Source organism: Rhamphochromis sp. 'chilingali', assembly GCF_963969265.1.
Source record: "Rhamphochromis sp. 'chilingali' genome assembly, chromosome: 18".
NCBI lineage: Eukaryota > Metazoa > Chordata > Actinopteri > Cichliformes > Cichlidae > Rhamphochromis > Rhamphochromis sp. 'chilingali'.
This window is the reverse complement of record NC_137945.1, coordinates 17,749,093-17,771,216: the sequence shown is the minus strand read 5'-3', so window position 1 is coordinate 17,771,216 and position 22,124 is coordinate 17,749,093. Positions and strand designations below refer to the sequence as shown.

Here is a 22,124-nt window from a genome sequence, read left to right as displayed (position 1 = left end):
CTAACAAAACTGTCTGTCTGCACAGACAGCAGTCTAACAAGAAGCTAGCCAAGGATTTGCTTTGTGCTGTCAGTTTTGTGTTCATACATAAAAACTAAAACATCCCATCTGTGTCTTCATTACAATTAGGGATTTCTATTAGTGTGTGGACCTGTAAGTTTATATTGCTAACTGGTAATTATGTGACAATGTGTTTCAGTTCAACGTAACAATTAGTGTAACAAATTACTCAACTGGTGACATCATAGTGGTTGTGTCCATCTTTGACATACAGTCTATGATTATTACACATCACACAAGCTATACTTCTTTAACTTTTCTTAAGTTAATACCCAACTTCAAGCTGAAGATCAAAAGAATAGTACATTATGTGTGTGTAAATGTTATTTTCTTGTGTTGTGTAAAAGACATGGGTACTCCCCACGTTCACAGCAGAGCCCAGCATGTATCCCGCACAATAACACTATGATAAGTTTACAATGTGCCTCCTGTGAGACTAGTTTACCCAAAGACCAGGACAGCCTCATGGGCCTCAGTCTAGACACAACAAACGTCTGTCCACACTCGCCTGTTTGTCAGCCCTGTCACATTTTCACTCCCCAGGCACCAGGGCAGCCATGCGTGCTCTCCCCCCTCGTCTGACGATGACACGGCAGATAAATAAAATGGATCTACACTGGGGTGGAGTATGGTGGGAGAGGAACGGAAACTATTCAAGCGATGCAATCCCAACAAAAGGCCCAAGCGCTCAGGAATTCCGTGCCGCAATCACTCACTTGCGCTACAGTAGGGAAGGAAAGGAGACGAGCAAAGCACGCAGATAAAGAGAACTTGTCTATCTCTAAGTTTCCATGTAATTTCATGTTGTTTGGATAGCGACGGACTGGCTGTCTCTTTCCTACTCTTCCTAGGCTAAAAAAAGAGCTGAAGTCATAATTAGCACACTAGCTTCACAAATAACATAATATACACCTTCTCAGATGATGCGCTGACAGATGTAATGGGTGGAATCAGCTCAACCTCACACATGGAGGGAAGGCACACACACGCTCCATCTCCCATATAGAATCCATGGCGTTTCATCAAGTGCTGTGAATTATTGGGTCTCATCGATGTGAAATAATTGAATTTTCCATTCTTTCATGAGCAGTGGTGACAGGTAACCACAAAACACTGGGCTCTAATTAATAGTCTATGTGACACATGCCTCGCTCCTTACGGTGCGCAGTTGAAAAGCTGCGCTTATTCACAGACGGGGACGCACATGTGTGAGCAACATACTCAAACTTACAGATAAAAAAGGCGCACGGCAACACATACAGTGACACTTGCAGACCCCACACTTTTGCTGGCCTCACACACACACACACACACACACACACACACACACACACACACACACACACACACACACACACACACACACACACACACACACACACACACAGCCAGCATTTGTGTTTCATTAAACCTCAAGCACCATGCCTCCACTCAGTGGTTAGTCGTCACACAGACACCTTTGATGTGATTCGCGACAAAGACACATTTGTTTGGCTTTGTAATAAAAACAATATTCCATCTTACATTTTATAATTATGTCTCAGCTTTCAATAGCACCCTCTCCCCCACGACCCCCTCCTCTCCTGGCCTAAAAATACGCCTGTTAGGCTCCAAGCCCTCGCAGCTCAGAGCGCAGCAGTAAAAACCCTGATCAGAATCAGATGGGGGACACACATGAGCGGGGTAACATCACAGCTCAGTGAGGCCTGTGGAAAGTCTCATCACAGACCTGGTGCAAACCTCCTTTTAACTCGCTTTCTAACCGCAAATATCGCCGAGATTAGGACGTCAGCGTAGACACGGCCAAGCTTGATGTATTGATGGATTACGATCCCAGTCATTATACTGGGATAAAGACTCTTTATTGGTGTTTTATTACATATATTTCAAAATTAACAGGACTTGATCGTCAAGAAAGCATTTCACATGTACTACATAATAAAAATACATGGAAACATCTGTCTGCCAAGAGCAAGGTTGCCATCTACAGCTCAAAACAATGACGTTAATCACTCAGAGAGAAGTGTGCCTAGGCAAGAAGCAAATAGGAGAAATTACTGAGAAACAGCTATTAAAATATCAAAGATGAGTGATGGAATAATGTGGTAGGTAGCACCATACAAGCAATACATTCATTTGAGCTGAAAGCTCCTTTTGGAGATCACTGCTTGTTTTTGATAACTCCATAGATACAGCAACATAGTTTTAAATAACTTCACCAAGAAATGCACAGACACAGTTGTATTCAGTCATTAAAATATTAACACTCTAATAATTACTGCACAGTGTCATCAAGTCTATAACTCTATCAGGTAAACTTCTTCTCAGCACGAGCCAGAAAACGCTGGCGTGTTTAGCAGGTTGCCTCTACTAACACAATGGATCTATTCACACAACTGCTTTATCTGCCAGTCTAGATAACAACGCTTTCTACAGATTACATACTTGCGCACCTATCTATCATCTTTTGGCCCCGTCTAGCAACAGTAGTCACAATACAGCTTCACTGTATCAGTTCAGCTCGTTTCCATTCGAATAATCTGCTCATCTAAGGCGCTTATGCACACAGGAGGTATGTACGCTGGCTGTTATTAGGCTATGCTCTGCGTAATGACTACCTCTAGATTTATAGCATAATCGCAACAGTCTACTTGCCTATTGGTAATTGCTTCCAGTAATACCACCATAATACCGCAGCAATTTGCCCCTCGATTAACGTATCCATCTGCACTGTGGAGACTTTTACAGGCATCAAATTGGGCGCAGTTACGCTTTTAATGGGGACATTCTTTTCGCCATCAGGCCAGCAAAACCTTCAGAGGTGAGCACAGTCCTTTCAAGCGTCCAAGCGAAAGATTTACTGTTTCAGCAGCTTATGCTACTGACATATATGATCTCATTTACCTCCTCCTCTCGAAGCACCGCGATGATACAGCTTTGTTTTTGTTGGTTTACATCGTGTCCAGGGCAACTGTTGTGTCTTTAGTTGTTTGGGCAAAGATGAGGGAAGCAATGGTATCATGAACCGGCTGTACCTCCTCCTCTTTCTCTGTTTCCTCTTTGTTCTCTTACTTTTTATGTCTCCTGTTTATTTACAGTCTCTCTTGTTGTCCTTCAGTTTGTGAGTTTTATGCACGACACCTTCGTCCCGGACTATTCGCCAGTGATTGTGTATGACTGTTTTTATAAGTTCATCCCCATCTTGTATATCTGTTCCAGTTCACAAGTCGTTTTCTACAAGAGAATTCAGCCTCAGCTCGCTCTCCGTCTGCCATCAGTCCTCCGTCTGCCCACCTGACAACTCAGTTTTCCCCTCAGGGCTGCACGCTCCATCTTCAAAGATCCATCCACTCCAATTACCTGACTATTCACAACAAGCTACTTTTAATCATTGCTAACTTCAGTGTGTGCGTCTTGCCTCTTGGGGTCCTGAAATTTTCAATCAACATAACAAATGGCGGTGATTAAAGTGTGTCTGCATGTGGTGTGCGTTGCAGGAGGTCTTTCCTGATGGTATCAGGAAACTGGAAATCTTAACTGACCTCAGTCAACACAGCAGTCCTTCTAGTACAGCAACTTGTATTAACATAGGTAGGATGATATTAACGGTGATCTTTAAAAATCATAGAAAGTAACTAAAAGTAGTGTACTTATACAAAGAAAATACTTTTTTTTAATGCACACCAATGTTAATTTTGCATACATACAATGTACAATGTACAAATTTAGACTACCAGAATAAAATAAATAAAATAAAAACTGGTTTGTTTTTTCCAGGATAAAACATACAAAAAAACTGTTGCTCTGGCCATGCTAGCATTCATTCACTGGCCATTTTATTATGTACCCCTGTTCACCTTCTTTTTGACACAAAAATGTAATCAATATATACTCAATACATTTAGGCATGTAGACAGGGTCAAGGCAACCTGCTGAAGTTTAAACTGAAGATCAGAATGAGGGCTAAAGGTGATTTAAGTGACTCAGAATGCTGCTTCAAGTCACTTATTAAACAAATGTACGCAGAAGAGCATCTCTTAAAGGACAAAACGTCAAACGTTGAAGCAGATGGGCTACAGAGGCCCACACCGGGTGCAACTCCTACGACTCACAAGGCTCACCAAAATTGGAGAATAGAAGAGTGGAAAGATGTCGTCTAGCTTAGTGAGAGTTCTGCTGCAAAATTCAGAATTTGGTGTAAACAACATGAAAACATGGATCCATCCCGCCGGTCGATGGTTCAAGCTAGTGGTGGTGGTGTAATGATGCTGGGGATATTGTAGCACACATTTCACTCATTAGTGACTGTGCATCAGTTAAACACCACAGACTAACTGCTTATTTCAGCAGGATAAGACACCATGTCACAAAGTTCAAATCATGTCAAAGTGCTTCAAAGAAACAAGACAACGAGTTCACTGTACTCAAATCGCCTCCATGGTCACCAGATCCTGTCAGATCCAGTCACCTCTGGGATGTAGTGGAATGGGAAAGTCACATCCTGTATGTGTAGCCAACAAATCGGCAACAACTGTATGCTATCATGTCAATATGAACCAAAATATTTCCAGCACCTTGTTGAATCTGTGCATGTTTCAACTAACTGCTATCAGCCCTTAAATTTCAGGAAGAAAGTCGAGATAATGAAAAACATTGCTCACTTTTCCACACCTATTTTATTTTCTACAAAACACTGAGCTATTGTACTGCAGGCAGCACTTCATGAAAGGAAGCTGTAACACCAACAAAAGAGCCACACACAGCTATTGTATCTCATCCACCAGTCTGCGCTTAAGTCTATGTGTATCAAAGATCAGACAGAGCTTTATCATGCGCTCATCTTGTCAACGTCAAATCTTCAGTGTCGCTGTAACTCGGCGAGTGCAGGTAAAGCTACTCTTCTCCTCTCCCGTTTCAGGATTCACGCCAGAGCGGGTTCACATACTGAAAGGGTCTGCTGGCTCGTGAAGGGGTGGTCTGATGATATGTCATATATTAGTATTTTTTTTACACTGGAGGCTCAGTTACCCTTTGCAACAATGGAAGTGTGTATGTGTGTGAAATGCATTCTGGCCCAAACAGCCTTACAGTCTTTTAAGTATAAAGTATTTTAGACTTTATGTTGCTGCAGAGTTAAATACACAATACGTCCTATTGAAAATGTTTTTTTCCCTTTTTTTTCTACAATAAAGTTTGTTTTTCATCGCCTGAGTTCATGTAAATCAAACATATTCTCTGCACATATTAATAAAAATGGAATTTGAGAATTCAATCAGCTTGCCCCCTGAAATGGAATACTTCCACCACGGATGACAACAACAGTAACCTTACAGCGGGGAACTGGCTAACGCGTCTCATTAACTTACCATAAAATAACACTGCAAGGCCAAAAAACAGGGTGTTTCTCCCCACACACTGAACTCAGCTTGTTTCTTGCTTGGGTTCACTATATTGCTGCGGTTCCACTGCCTAGCAAAAGCTAGAATTTTGACATTTTCCATGGTTACACAATAACATGTGAGTCATATTCATTTTAAATATGGTTTGGACTGTGGTGAATATTAAGCGCAGAACTAATGAAAACAACTGGGAAAACACAGTGTCATCCCTGAGAACTACCAGAGAATCAACAAGACTGCAACCTCTAAGCTGATTTTATTTTCTCCTTTTGGAACAATGTGAACAAAACAAATCAAACTCGAGTCACGCGTATTTGGTTTTTTATAATTGTATTACATCGGGAAAACCTTGGCTAGCAGTACTGTAAGCCATTCCAAGGCGATCCTATTATTTTCTCATAAGCTCCTTATCCAGGTACTAGAGGAAAAAAAGAAAAAAGAAAAGAAAAACATCCAGTTTGCAAAAACCTCTTTCCTACTATAAAAATGCAGAGAAGTTGCAACTGCAACTAACTGTTGTAACCTCTAAGTCCATTTTTATCACACTCTTGCAGAAGTTGTACTTGTTCCACAGTAGGACAAAGCAGTGCTCCTTTCCTGCCTCCCAGTGGAAAATCTGCAGTATGTTTTACATTTACATTGTTCCCCGAACCTCCCTCTCTTCATTCCCCAGAAACTTTGGCACACACTAAACACGATCGCTCCCAGCAACATCACAAGTGTTTATTTCTCATCTATACATTTGCTTTCATTTGTATGCAGAAACTGCAAGTTACCAGGCGAGATAACAATGGCCGATCTGCCTGACAACATGGTGAGGCTCCGATGTGCATGTGGACCTAACATAGGATGTATTAGCGTCACATGGTAAATAAAGGTAATGTGCAAAAAAGGTTTAAAAAGTTATTAAAGTCTATAGACAATTTTCTGTCAGGTTACCTAAATTCAAATCATTTGCACTCATCAATGCACTCATCTGGGACAATGCTCTTAATAAACTTTAGACACAGCAACTGTAATTCAAGCATTTAGCCACTAGAGGTCAGACTGACCTAATGCTTAAACACATAGCACCCAACAATTTCTATTCCTGAAGCAGTTGCATTGCTGCATGTGAGAGGCCTTTAACACTGCGCACCAGTCAACAGCTTATTGTTTGGTGAAGCAGAATCAAGAGAAATGAGAAGATAATGTTGCATGTTTATAAAAATGAACAAAAACAAAGGTATTTTATGTAATAACCCATTACTGTACAAGGTTAAGTTACAGCAGCTTTTGCTGTGTCATCAAATTTGAGAGAGCACTTAATTCCAGCGATTCAACTTATCTGACAGCAAGCACCTCTCAGCTGTGAAGTCCTTGAACATGTTTCCAAATCCCTATCGGCTTGTGGAGCAGCTCTGAACAGATGACCACATGTTTTACCCTTGTGGACAGCAGCAGGGAAAAAAGATGAATATCTCCTTTAGGGATCAATATACTATCACAAGCTCACCAGCCCTGCCAAGGATCATCAGTCATCCTGGCATGCGTTTGGTCATAGCTACAGAGTTTTTGCCAAGACCTTCTTTCTAGTTGAGGCCCAAAAAATCCTCACGAGGGTCCTTCGTTTCACAAAGTCCACCAAGGCACCACATGATACGTGTTAGCATCACCTTTAATCAACTTTACAGTAGTGAGGCAGTCAACTCAGAGGCGGCGGTCTCTGGAGAGCTACGTGACCAGGCCTCGACAGAGGATCAGAAATGCATTCGTTTCTTTGAATTACTGCCATAGACCAAAGTGTCAAGCCACAGAGCCTGTGAGGGGTCATCACAGACCATCAGCATCCTGCTTTCTGGTTATATTTATTACTACTCTCCTGGGTCATGTCTGTTGAACCCTGCCTTCTAAAAATGGTGTTCCCAAACCAAACTGCATTCATAATTACTTTGCAAGAAGACCCATTTTCTCTAGCACAAGACTGTCATACACCAGACGAAGGATCAGCTACCATGTGAGGGCGTTTTTCTTTCAGATTTTCTTTTCACTTTCCACTGTGCTCCAGATGTAGCTCACGAGGAAGAATGGGTTGTCTGCAACTCGGGAGGTCGGTGGTCTGATTCCAAACTCCTGTAGAGTATGATTAAGCAAGATACTGAACCCTGAGTTGCCCCTAATGTATCTATTAGACCAGGGGTGGCCAACTCCAGGCCTCGAGAGCCGGTGTCCTGTACGTTTTAGATGTGTCCTTGATCCATCAGAGCTGATTTAAATGGCTGAATTACCTCCTCAACATTTCTTGAAGTTCTCCAGAGGCTGGTAATGAACTAATCATTTGATTCAGGTCTGTTGAGCCAGGGTGTTATCTAAAACCTGCAGGACACCTGCTCTCGAGGCCTGGAGTTGGCCACCCCTGTATTAGACTGTAAATTTGTGGATGTTAGGTTAAAAACACGTACGCATAGAATAAAGAAAACATATATATGTGAATGGGTAAATGACCACTGTGGCAGAAATTACCTTGAATGCTCAAATAGGGCAAAAAAGTGTTATATCAGAACCAGTCCGTCACATTTGGGCACAAAATTAAGGTGCTTAATTCAAAATTAAGCAGCTTAATTTTGTGCTTTTGTTACGCACCTTTGAAGCTTCTACCTGAGCATGCAGAGTCCTGCCTCATTTAATATAGGAGCTATTGCCTGAAAACACTCAGAAAGACACAAAAGGAACAAGTATGCCTAAAACATATACAGTTTCCATCTAATTTTGTTACATAATTATACTGTAATATCTATGAGAAATTTACTTGGTTGGTATCGTTCAGTTTATATCAAGCATATTTTTCTTGATTAATTACTGGACCAGACAAATATTTTTATTTTTCTGTTGCATTTTATTAAAACAAATATTATGTCATGTCATGTTATGAGGGCAAAGAAAGTGTTTTTGAGTGAAGGAAAGATACCATATATGACAAGTATTTTGATTCTAAATATCTAATAATCATTAAAAGCAAACGGTATTAAAACTATACTGACAACGTTGTTCAGCTGATTGGAAATTTTTTGCAACACAAAAGAAAAGAAAAACTTTGTGTTTAAATAATATTTTCTAAAGATTTCTTTTATATATTAGCAGACTCACAAAAGCCAATTCAAGCCCAGGACCCTCCTGCAGTGAGGCGACAGCGTCACGGTTGCCGTGACGAAACATTACATTAAAAGAGCAATTAATTTGATAAAATGCCCAGCTTTGAAACCGAACACCTAAAATGTCGCAGCTTCAGTCTGTGTAACCGCGCGGGAATCGCTGACACGCAGTGAAAAAGAAATGAGACCCTCTGAATGACCCTGGTGAACGGATCCTGCTAACAAGCAGAAGTGTCTCACTGCTGTGACAGGAGCGTGGAGAGCACAGACTTGCGTAGATGTGTGTGTCACCACAGAGCAACAGCTCTAAGGAGACCGAAGAGAGACTGAAGCACTATTACTAGAAACCATGTTTGTCACAAGGAAATAAAAAGACTGCACTGCAGGTTGCCGTTCCTCAAAGAAGTACTGCTTGACAATCATTTGTTAGCTATGAAAATTTTTTGTAGTATTAGCTGTAACACAGAACTGTCGCGATTCAGATTTGAATGACATAAACGGTGTATGTGATGCTTTAAATCTACAAGTGTGACCATAAGGTACTTTACTCAAGAGAATCACCACGCAGATAAACATTACTACAACACACAGACAAACTGCGAGGAACAAGTGACAGACGGTAGCAGAGGGAATGCTTCACCACAAAAAATATTCAGACAACACATTCAGTTTAGAAAGAGGCATTACATCCTGCATCTGCACGTACAGAATGACAAGCTCTCAGAGCCTCCACTGAATTAAACTTTACATCAGGTGTTCTTTCCACTGACACTCATCCATCTCAAGTCATGGTGGCAGAACTGGCGTGGAGGAACGTAAACACACACATGCACTCCTGACACAGGCGAAGTAAATCAAATGAGCCACTTTGCGATTCTACGCTTGTCAGAGAGAACAACAAGACTCGCTAGCTGAAAACATCTGGCATTCCAGTGCAAACAGGAAGAGCAGATTCCTTTAACAGCTACTAAAGTGCTCTTTAGTGCAAATTAGGGCTGAACGATATATCGCATTTGCGATAATATCGCGACATGATCAAGTGCAATTTTCTAACCGCAAAGGCTGCGATTATACTCTGGACATGTCCAAATTCATGGGCTGCATCCTCCTGAGGCCGCATTTGTAGACCGATTACGTCACAGCGACGCGCCGAAGGCTGTCCAAATTACTACCATATCCCAGAATTCATAGCGCGGCCCAGCCAAACTCCAGTTTCCAGCAATGGCGGCCGCTACTAAGTTTTAAAATTACTCATACTAATCTTTCTGGGTCACAAAATAAACTTTGAACATATTTTCAGGAGAGAAAGTAGTTGTGTAAACATCAAATATCTGCTCGGTTTATCAAGATATCCCATATTTGCAAAAGTGCTTCGACGTTTTCAGAGGCGTCTGCTACCCACCAGCTCGACAGCTAGCCGGGAGCTCGAGGGTTACTGATGCGGCCGAGAACGGCACAACTCCCGGCACATCATTTTCAGATCACCGCGGAGTTTCGCTGCTCGGGTTAAACGTAATATATAAGTCACTTAGACAACCTAAAAATGTTATTGTTGGGCTTTTTTCAGTGTTTTGTTTGTTCGTGAGTAAATCGGTTTGGCTGAGATTAAAGTTATTAGATTAGATAAAATAAAACTTTATTAATCCCCCGGGTGGGTTCCTCCTTGGTTTTCACACAGCTGACTAAACGTCAAACAGAAAACTTATTAAACAGAAGTATGAGACAGTCGAGAATTTACACCAGTGTCTGGTTATATTTTAGATAGCAAGAAGCAGACGGCCGAGTTTAATAAACTCCACCGAGACAGCGGTGACGCTAATCAGAACTAGACCGTCCAATTTCACGCCTTTAAATTTTAAAGGCGTGTTTGTGTGTGTGTTTATACAATTGCTATTATGTTTGCACTTTATGTGTAATGTTACTGACTGCAGAGATCAGTAAGATGTGTGTATTTTTTATTTATTAGTTTTATTTATTTAATATTATTTTTTAATTGAATGACTGTCTAGTAGTTCACAGATGTCGAAAAACTGAGTGTGGTAAAGCCACTGATTTTGTTTATGTATATTTCTGCAATCTGCACATTGTACTGACTTTCATTTTAATGTTTACACCAGGGTTCCTTGTCAGCACTTTATGCTCAGATGTTTGTAAGCTAAAAATAAACTATTGTGTATGTTCAAATATACTGTTGTGATTGAAGAAGTTAAATAAAAATGTCAGTCATCAATTCATGCATCACCTCATGTCATCATAACAGAGGTCTGTCTTCCAGGAAAGAACAGTTTAAAATTAATGTAATATAGTATTGGCCATACTATATGATGTATTGCTTGTCTTTGTTTAATAATACAGAAGACAAAGACCTTAAAAAATAATCGCATATCGCATCGCAATCGCAATATTGGGGCAAAAAATCGCAATTAGATTATTTTCCATAATCGTTCAGCCCTAGTGCAAATCAAACCAAATTCCACTGCATACACAACGCATGCCTCTGCAGGTGTGCGTATATACAATGCTTTCCATCAGTTCAAGTCAACCCTGTTACATGTTGAAGAAAATGTACATTTTTACATCTTTAGTTAACTTTAGGGCAACAGAATCTCTGCAACCATAAGAGAAAAGAGAAATTATCCAGTGAACAGCAGTTCTCTGGGTCTTGTTGATGCACGATGTAAGAGGGGAATAGCAAGACTGCTTTGAGCTGACTGGAAGGCAAGAGTAACTCAAATAACCATAACTTGGTTTACAACCAAGGCATGTGAAAGAGCATCTCTGAACGCACAACACATGAAACCATGAACCAGACAGGCTACAACAAAGCCGAGACCACACTAGGTGCCACTTCGGTCAAAATGAGGTTACAGTCCACACAAACTCGCTAAACTGGAAATAGAAGATTAGAAAACCATTGCCTGGTTGATGAGAGTCAATTTCTGCTGCAACATTTAGATGGTAGGGTCAGAATCTGCTGTAAAGGATGATGAAAGCATGGATCCATCCTGCCTTAGATGAACTTCAGGCTGCTGCTTGTGGTTTAATGATATGGAGGATATTTTCTTGGCACAATTTGGGCTCCTTAGTACCAGCTGAGCATCGCTTAAATGCCAAAGCCCACCTGAGTATTGTTACAGACCATGTCCAACTCTTTTTTTAATGGCTCAACTTAGATTCTCATTGAATTCAGTGTACTCAAAAGCCCTCCACAGTCACCAGATCTCAGTCCAATGGAGCACTTTTGGGATGTGGTGGAACGGGTCATTCACATTATGGATGTTCAGGCATTTATTATTTTTAATTCACCAAACACAAATTCCAAGTAACACACATGCCTTGATATTGTGCATCCAAACTGTGTGTGCTTAGGAAGGGCAGATGTAGTGCATGCTCTTTGCATGAGTAGGTAGGTGGCTTGTGGGAAATTTGTGTACAGGGCTCATGGCCATGATAATCCATCCATGTTTGCCATTAACCACCTTCCCACTTTTAGCAACATTTTTTCCCCACAACTCATAGAAAATGTGTCAGAACACAGTGAATTTGACTGTATGCAGGTGGCCAAAGAAAGCAGCTGCAGTAATAGTAGTGCTGTAAAAGAACCAATTTCCCTTTTTTCCCACCTAAAAAAAAGCAGGAGGCACAACATCAACTGAACATGCCATAAGCCTTCAAAGTAAAGTATTTTTTTAGTTGTGCTACGAGGTGTTTCTTCCAGTTGTGCAAAAATACACAATATGCATATTTTTTTATTCCACATAGCCTAAAAAAATATATAGTGAAAAATGTGTAGTTCCATCTGCAGACTTCATTTTAGTGTTATCTGAAATCGCAGTTCAGAGGTTTGCCAAATGCATCACATAAAAACACTCATACATGCAGACTCATAATCAGCAGTAGGATCAATGGTAGTTTTACACTGGAAAAACTAATGGACTGCATCTGCCTCGGAAAACCGTTCACTCTGCTCTATTACACAACAAATTTTTCACAGATTTGTAACTTGTGACTTTGTATGTAAGTCGTATCGGGCTGTGAGATTACCCAGAAGCTCCATGGCATCATCCTCGTCCTCGATCTCCTCTTCCACAACAGAGGGGGTGGGGCTGTGGACTGAATCAAAGGAGTCCTGGGACAGCATGGCAGCCAGAAGCTTCTTATGATGATGCTGCTGCTCCTTTAGCCCTTTGCTCTTCGCTTCCATCTTCAGGCTAAAGGTGAAATAAAAAAGTCTTAGCAAGAAAAATAGCATAAAGTAATATTTTTCAACCCTCATACAAACTGAATCACAATTAAATACTTATTAGCAAGTAATTACATTGTTGCTCACTTCTGTAAAGCATTTTAAAGTTGAATAGGTCATGAATCTGAAGCTATTATCTTCTGCAATAATATGCTTTGAGTTTCTGGGAAACACATGGAGAAAAATAACGGGTTTTATAATAACAGTGTTCCGACAGTAATTACATACTCTCATCCTAATCTGTTAGAGTTGTATCTAAGCAGACTCGAGCTTCCTAGCAAAAACAAAATAATGCATCTGCCCCAGTGCTATGCACATGCATGACTATACTTAAAAAGGTGTTTCACCAATCATTGCACTTGGTATTCATTCCATGGCTGGCACAGACAAAACAGAGTACAGTTATATGAAGTGTCATGTAGGTGTAGTGCACCTTGCTGTACCTGGGTAGCAGGAAGTAGATAAGACAAGATAATTGCTCTGAGGTGAGCAACAGTTAAACACTACCCACAAACCATTAGGCGTTTAGAGGATGTCAGGTTGAAAAGGGAATCTAAGCTCAGGATTTATAAGCATGTAGGTGTTGAAAGCACCCCCTGCAGTTTTTACCCAACGGGGGAGCCAATGATCAAATCCAAACGAGTTACTTACTGCTTGAATCTTTTAAATATTCAAGAATGGAAAAGATATATCTTTTTTTAAAGGATCGTTAAATATTTATAAAATCTGAATACTATATTTCTAATATTATTTCTTCTTATATAATAGCCAATAGTATTACTGCTTTGTTCCAGCACGTCTGGCTTCTGTTTACATTTCAACATTGTCTTCAGCCTCCACTATTTGTTTTATCATAAAGGCGTACGCTAACATTTCCCACATGGTAATTTATAAACATTACGCGCTGATTGCCACGGATTTATCCATGGAAATCACGATAAAGCCATCCATACGTCAACATTTGTGGAAAGAGGATCACAGTTCTGAGACTGTATTCAATTAAAATAATAACTATATGAAAAAAAAAGAATGCTTTTCTTCATATTTCTGTTCCCACACACAACAGCGTCTTCATTTTCCTTTACAGTTAAGAGATACACATACCACACTGAAGGCTGGCTTCCTCTTACCTCTATATTGGCGAAATTAATTTTCATATCCCAGTGGCCGAGGGCGTGGATTATAGGGGTGGAAGAGAATTAATTTGATGCTAATCTCAGTTTAATGACTTCTATTTACAGCTAATGTGAAAGGGTCAAAAGATATTTCTTCATACCCTCCGTGTGGTATTTATGCTAATAGTATCTGCTAATACGAGTAGTGTGGTTGGTATGGGGTGTTTTTTACAGCTTTTGTCTTTGGATGAAGAAAAAAACAAAAAAAAGTTGGACCATTTCGCTGTGATTGCAAACAGTCAGGTTTAACCTGAGGCTAAACTTTCCAACATTGCGGCGAGAATCTAAGATGAGAACAGCAAACAAAGCATAAAAGTAATAATTGTGAAAAATAGAAGTAAACAAAAAAAGAGAGAGGCTGCTCGGCTAGCTTGTGTGGAGACAGTGTTATTACTTTTATGTGTTGTATAATGGGCCCACATCTAATATGAAAATCTCAGGCCCACTGTGCCTCCCTGTAGCTGTCCCAGAGTCAGCAATTCTTTTTCACCACAGGAGCCAAAACATTAAACACAATAAATATGACAAAAAATGCAGCTTTACGGCACTCTCTCTTCCTGTCTGAGTGACCAATAAGTAATCAGAACCCATAGAAGCGAATGTCTTTATATTTTTGTTAACAGAAAAAAACTTGTGTTCCTGCTATACGTTAAATGTGGAAGCCTCGCTCCACCGGAACTCCTTGAATAAACTTTGGCCACAGTTCGTTCTTGATTTCCCAAGTGCACTTTGCACTTATCCCTCTGGAAACTGCAGCCCATCATACAGAGAATGGACACAACCTGTCACTATCTCTTATGGTCATAAATGACAGGTGGGCTGGAATGAGGGACAGAAGCAAAAGTTTGTAAGTGAAAGCAAGTAAACTTGCAAAAGTCAGAGGAGGAAGATGGACTGCATAGACGAAAAAGGTCAAATGCATGAGGAAGAAATAAAAATATATGTGCTTTCAGATTGCCGATAGAAGTTTTAATTTATTTTTTTGGCAGAGCTTAGTTGAAAATGTTAAAATTTTCATTGGGAGTGTCTCGGATGGACAGGAGTACAAATGAGTATATCAGAAGGACAGCTCTTTGGGAGGTTGAGCAGACAACGTTGGAGAGGTTAGAGAGCGGTGAGCATGGAAAAAGAAGACCACAGAGGAGGTTCATGGATGTCGTGATGGGGGACATGCAGAGGGTTGGTGTGACAGAAGAGCAGGGTGGGGGAGATGAAGTCATATGAACCGCTGACTCCTAAAGGAAGCAGCCAAAAGAAGAAGAAACTGAACGCCTATGAGCACCATGAAGGGACGCCCCATTAAAGTTCACATGGGATTTTAAGCGAGGGCACTGCTAGTCTTTGCCAGCTTTCCATTACATCAGTGGTCATTTTTAGCTTCTCTAATTATAAACCTAACCAGTGGATTTAAAAATCTCTAGCCACGAAATTTTATGTCATTTAGTATTATGACTTTTAATAGAAACATGACACTAGGCTGGGTCAGAAAACTGCTTGGAGTAATTGAAAGTGATGTGGATCCCCAAACAGAATGTGATAAGGGAGCAAGTTCCCAGTAAATGCAATTAAGAGTTGATATAAATGATCTATGTGATGAGCCAGGTACTCCTGTAGTTAATGAGAGAAGAGGCTGTGATTATATTGGGACACGACACCATCCCAAACAAACAGCGGCTCGCGTTTCTCACAGTCTTAATAGGTAAATACAAAACATCTCACTTACACGCACGCACACAGAGCAGAGCTCATCAGTGAGCCCACACACACATCCCTATCTCCCAGCTCAGGGTTTAAACTAAGTGATTTCTCCCTATAATCCACCCATACAGTAACCTAATGAGATTAACACTGTGTGTATGTCAGCTCAGGCCTGAACATGATTTATGGTTTTATATCCATTCCTCCTTTAATTTGTCATATCAGAAGCACATGCATGCACTTGTGTGTGCGCACTAACACACATGCGCAGCCCTTGTCTTATCCATGTGGGGGGTAATTTGTTGGCATAATGCATTCCCAGAAGCAGAATATTTGTCCCCACAGTGACACATCTCTCCGTGGCTTTCACACAGCACCACAAGTTTGTCACACTCCTCATAGGAAAATACATAACATCTCATTTACACAAACACATATATCCGGTTCTGTTGGGACCATAATTTGTGTCCCCTTAGTGACAAAAGTCCTTATGGATGAGTGAGCAGTTAGGTAAAAGTCCCCACCAGATAGAAAAACATACGCATGAGTGGACACACACACACACACACACACACACACACACACACACACACACACACACACACACACACACACACACACACACACAGGGCAATAGCCTCATCTAACAACCAAGTCCACTTGACTTGGAACTTAAAGGGTTTTTTTAAAGATGACAAATGATTTGATAATGCAACGCACGACACAGTTATACTGTCATAAACGGGCCATTTTTAAAATAACAAGCAGAAAATTTCTTGGCCTTGAGGACACAGAAATGAGGTTAGCTTTAATTTGAAATTGGGTTGAAGCAGTATCATGGCAAGCATGTTTGATCGCGCCTTTGAAATGGGATTATCAAACCCATTCAGATGGGCATTCCTCAGGCAGCCAGAGTTAGAAGTCTACCTCCTCCTATTTAAAGAGCCAACAAGAGCTTTGTGAAGTTTCTGAAGTTTTAAACTTTTTGCATTAAGTGACTCAGACGCACACATACACTCATATAGATGACGTCACAAATATACTATATTCCCAATCACTAACCTCCCAGCAGGGCTGCTGTCTCCACTCCAACATACTTCAGTTTTAGACCGAGGGACGGGAGGGTGCAGCATTTCCGCAGCCAGCGGGTCTGCGTCATCTTCGTCCCGACCAACCCACTCCCCCACCACCCGAGGGCGCAGAACTGCGTTATATCCCACCAAGTTCTAAAACAGAAATGCATATTAAAACAGCAGGAAGTAGCAGACAGAAAGGGAAAGATTAAAATGAAAAGAAGCAGAGGTAGAGGTGAGAGGAGTCAGAGAACTGCTATGAATCTCTATCTTAACACTGTGTACTTTTAATTCAAAAAGAAACCCTCAATTATAATAATAATGGAGTTTTTTTTTAATAATAAAGTTCAGAAAAAGAGTAGAGTGTTGTCTGATATCTGCCTCCCAAGCAGCCTCTGTACACATTTGCACGATTCAGTGTGCAAAAAGCAAAAATACTTATCCTCATCTTTCACAAAATCCAGAAGGAATTCTATTGTCTCTGCACGATCTCAGCAGGTATTTAGTATTCATTCCCTGTTCTGTTCCACAGAAAAGAGGGAAAATCTCTGGACTATAAGCCAAGGATGTTGGACATGGTGCGCTGAGCAAAAAGTAAATTCCCTGTCAAAACATATGCTGTATTTCTCAGAGCCAACATTTTCAAAATCGATCTGTGCATCTCCAACCTGAGCAGCCGCTGCACTATTGTGCCGGGAGGGAATTTGGGCCAGGCGAGGACAAAGGCAGAGCGCAGACAAAGCTTTGCGAGTAAGATCCACAACGAAGGGGCAAGGGAGAGGGAGATGGAGGACATGCTTTACTGAAGTATCACTCTCGAATATCAATCCCTTGAGATAGCAGTTCATCATCAGAAAAAGATGATGTCTGTGCTGCTCTGTTGAGCAAGTGAAAGTTAAGAAATCTGGCTCTTTTATTTGATGTAGCATGAGTAATTCAGCAGGGGTGATGAGAGGAAGACCAAACTAGTGTCAATATAGGAGTGTTTTATTTTCCCGGCTAGTTAATATCTACCTGGTCAAGCTCATCAGAGATGGCGATGCCTGAGGAAAGAAGAAAATGGTTTAAAGCACAGAAGCATCTAATACGGTTTTACATCCCAGCTTAGGCTGCTTCTAAGCTTAGTGGTGAGCCTGTAAGATAAGCTGCTCTATCCGGTTCCTTCTCGGGATTAACAGTGACATTTACAGAAAGGTCTAGACTTTAGTTCTATATGTTAAGATGTATTAAACGCTGCTGAGTATGATGTAAGCATGCATTCTGCTGAGTTGCAGCCACTCACTGCGCGACAGGCTCTCCAGGGCCTTGCCGAGCTTCTTGCTCTCCTGCAAAATGTGGTTGAGCTCATCAAAGTCCCTGCTCTCCCTCCAGTCCCAGGGCGGGTACTCGATTGACCGAGGCACTGGACATCACAGAAGCAAACATGCAATTTACGTCAGCGCATCCGAAAGCATTGCAGATCCACTTTGTGTGAGTATTATGAAATGGATGAGAACTGACCCTATGAAATGTCCAAATAACCATACTACAATCTGCAAACACCCCTGCTTGACTTTCTATTTGCCCAAACACGACTTTGTGAATTACTGCAGGATGAAGTGAAATGGAAACTTTGGCAGAAAAGTCACAGAGTGGCTTCCAGAGGCAGAGAGCTGACTGGACTGAGGCCAGGGGACAGTGTCTGTCAGTCTCTTTGATTAACAAAATAACTCAAACAGGAGCAGGAAATGACCCACATATGTTACTGATGTCCTGCTCGCGTCCCCTAGCAGCGCTCCAAAGCTTTTGGCGGTCTCACTCAGACATGCAAGGAGCAATATTGTTTTTTAGAGGACGGATTACTCGTTCATCCATATCAAACGTTCTTATGCTCAAACACAGCTGGACGGAAAATCAACATCAAGTAACAGTGAAGACGTGCCAAAAATGTGCCGGTTATCTACCAGCCTTCAGTCTCTGAAAACACACTGAAAACTATAGAGAGGAATTTGGATTAAACTTGATGCATGTTTGAATGAAACTAATATGTCCTGACAGGTGCAGAAAGTGAGTGGTCTGTTTCCCCACAAATAAACTCGAGGGCGAATATTTGTCAGCGCTGCAGCTACAATCTGCCTTCCCCTGCACTTGTTCGCTCTGACTAAGCTGCTTGGCATTCTAACAACTGTAAACACACAGCAAATTCGTCTGCCAAATACAGACATGAGAGGGGGGGGGGAATCATTACTTCCGGCAACGAGTGTCATTCTCTCCTATGCGTGGCTCTGTGTGATGGTGCTGCCCCAGCAAAGGGCTACGCTGCATCTTAATAGCTTAGATTAGGGGTTAAGAATTCAATTCTCTTTGGATCTGCCCATTAAACTATCAGTCAGGCACAAGTGAGGCCAAACCCTTTGCCAAACAGTGCACAGAAAAGGAAGAGGGATTCATTTTGTTCAGCGTGTGAGTGGACCTTTAGTATGTTTTTGACAGCTGTTGTGCCGGCTTCCTGCATACAAACTGTGCAATAATGATGAGAGACAGTTCTTTTGATTTCAATTTTTCATAAGCTGTGCATGCCAAAACACCTATGCATGTATTTTTAATGTGATTTGACGTTAAATCTAGCTTTGAAAGCTTCTTCCTCTGAAGGGGGCAACAGGAATGCTGCTAACACACCAAACCTCGATGCTGATGCACAGTTCTCCCGTTCACTCGTCCTCTTTTATGGACTTCACGAGGTTCTCGTGACACCCTCATCCTCTTGACTGTGAGCAATGCTCCTAACATAGTCTAAAATAGACTTGGTCTGGCAATGACAGAGCACAGCGTTACATTATTGAAGAAGTCTGTGGCGCCGCTTGATACCCATTTGACCTATTCTTATTGCCTCAATTGCCATACTTCATTCTAACACCACAGCTAAAATTAACCCAGGAAAATCATTTTCATATATTCTGCATGAACCCAAGAAGTCTGTGAAGAATCCCTCTTTAGAGTGCGTAGAAGTGCACGGCTGTAAGTGTAGGCTATAATAGGTGGTCCTTAATAATGAACTCGTCTGCAGGGCTCTGAAAGGCTGGAAGGAGGACACTGGACTATACAGTGTGACTAACTTTAATTAGACATAATTATATCAAATTTAAAATGGAGATTAAAGTCAATGGAGCGTGTAATTGGGAAACAACCGATATCAACAGGTATCAAAACAGTGCTGCTTCACATTTAAAAATGGATTATGTGTGTCCGGGTGTGCATGTGTAAGTAACACAACCAGGAAAAAATTTAAGAAGTAAAGATTAAATAAAAATTAAACTTACGGGATTTGGATTCTGGTGAAGGTGGAGAGATACTTGAAACAGCAAGGTCGCTCTTTGATTTTTTTGGCTTCTTTGGGTGAATTTGCCACGGCTTTTCATAGTTGATGTAATCCCTCCGAGTGTTTTTGTTTTCTGTCAGGAAAGAGTCTGAATTTATGTTCAGCATATCATAGGACTATTTATCATGAACTGGGGGTACTATGTGCAAAGGCAAATACTTTGTTCTTCTTGTGTGTGTCTACCGCAACCATAAATGACAGCAAAGCACAGGAGACATTTTTGCTAAAATGAATCAAGGGCAAATATATTAAACTCTTTTTTTTTTTTTTGCGGGGTAGACAGGGAGTTTTGTTCGTCCAGGTCCGAGAGAAAGGCAGGGGACATGCAGCATATGTATAATGTGTTTGCATGTGTGTGTGCACCAACCTGGGGAGCTCTGTGCCCAAAGTGCAGCAGAACCTGAGAAAGCTCTGTGTAGCTTGCCAGGGCTGTCTTGCTTGGTCTGCAGGTGATCAATGAGAAAAGGGATTGGATGGTCTGGAGTCTCAGTTATCAATTTGGTCATCAACTCCTAGAGAAGAGGGCAAAGCAGAGAGCCATTAGAGCAAAAGTGGCACTGCAACAAGAGTGAGAGAGAAGGTCCGAGCAAGCGGAGTATCGGCCATGCTGATGCTGAGAAACACAATCAATCCCTAGAAGCATCCCAGGAGTTTTTTGGAGTTGAAATCACTCAAAGCAAGTGTGCGCGTCCAGCAAGTGGAGATTTATACCAAGCCCGGTATCACAGTCTTTAAATAATAAAAGATGGTACTAGTTTTTCCTTACAGACATGGAGCAGTTCCCTTCCGTGTCTATTAGTAAAACATGTCTGCAAGCTTGTTAAAAATCAGATGAGGCAAATAAGTATACAAGTAAATAAACACTGCAGGAATCAAGGGTGTTCTTCAGCAGCCTTTTCGCTGAGTAACATTTGAAATATGAAGGGCAATTTTTAAAAAATGCTCTAGAATACCAGAGAAAGCAAAATGAAGGCGCAAGTTTTTCTCCAGCATCACATCTGGTGATTTTCCAAAGTTTGCAGCCTGAAAGTGTTATTCTGACCACGTGCATTTGCACAGTTGAGAAGGTGTTGAGCAATCGTTGTGTTAGTATTGTGTATAATACACTTTCAGCAGGCCCACAGTGACATATGGGACTTTTCAAGGTATTTTGAGGGTTAGATTTCATTTTACAGACTTATTAGTCTGCCAATAACTCAGTATATATTTGTAATCTCTGATAAGTATGAGAAGGTGGCCCCTTCCTTTCTTTTTGAGCTGCATTTGACAATGGTACACAGACTAATAGAAATTTTTAAAGTATGACTAGCGAATATAGCGCCACGGAGACCTGACTCAGTGCTGCACAAAGCTCCACGGATATGATGATGGCAGCCAGTTATAAAATTCAATATATCACCCATGCCTAGATAGTTTTGACACTTAGAGAGGAACTTGGCATTGGCAGTCTGACAAATATAAGGTGCACAACCCTGTGAATGTCACAAAAAGTGCACAACTCCTAGTTGTGCTCCTGACTTGGTGCACTGCAGGCTCTTCCAATCAGTTTGACACCGAAACAATTATTTACTCACAGCTTAAGTTAAAAATGGAAACCACACGGACACAAGTGGCGTGCACAAGACTTCCGCGGATGGTTGTTCATGTAGAAAGAGCGCCCAGATATTACATGTAAGCATAAGGATAAACTCACATTTTTGAATAAGGACATTTTGAGAAAAAAGCAGCAGAAAATGAAGAAGTGTACCTCAGAAAAAAAAAGAGAGAAAAACACACTGGTGGGAGTCACAGTAACAGGTGCTGAGGGTGGAGGCCATATCTCACTCTGCATGCTAATTTCAAATCCTTCAAACGCATGATGGGAACTGCTTCAAACGAATGATCATGTTCAAACTAATCACGTCCTACCCGTTTACGACACATTCCCTCCTTGTACACACACACACTGACAAAAAACACAACAACAGAAAAATATTAACACTGCCCA

At 41.1% G+C, this 22,124-nt stretch overlaps 1 protein-coding gene across 1 annotated transcript in view; it reads right to left on the bottom strand.

Moving 5' to 3' along the window:
- Positions 1-22,124, bottom strand: part of cUnh8orf34 (chromosome Un C8orf34 homolog) — a 120,408-nt gene that overhangs the window by 85,275 nt on the left and 13,009 nt on the right. The window contains exons 2-7 of the mRNA XM_080864641.1: positions 20,505-20,649; positions 20,079-20,210; positions 18,062-18,181; positions 17,794-17,822; positions 16,769-16,932; positions 12,635-12,801 (exon numbers count right to left, since the gene is read on the bottom strand). Of these exons, the coding sequence (XP_080720767.1) occupies positions 12,635-12,801; positions 16,769-16,932; positions 17,794-17,822; positions 18,062-18,181; positions 20,079-20,210; positions 20,505-20,649 (757 nt within the window). The remainder of the gene's footprint in view (positions 1-12,634; positions 12,802-16,768; positions 16,933-17,793; positions 17,823-18,061; positions 18,182-20,078; positions 20,211-20,504; positions 20,650-22,124) is intronic.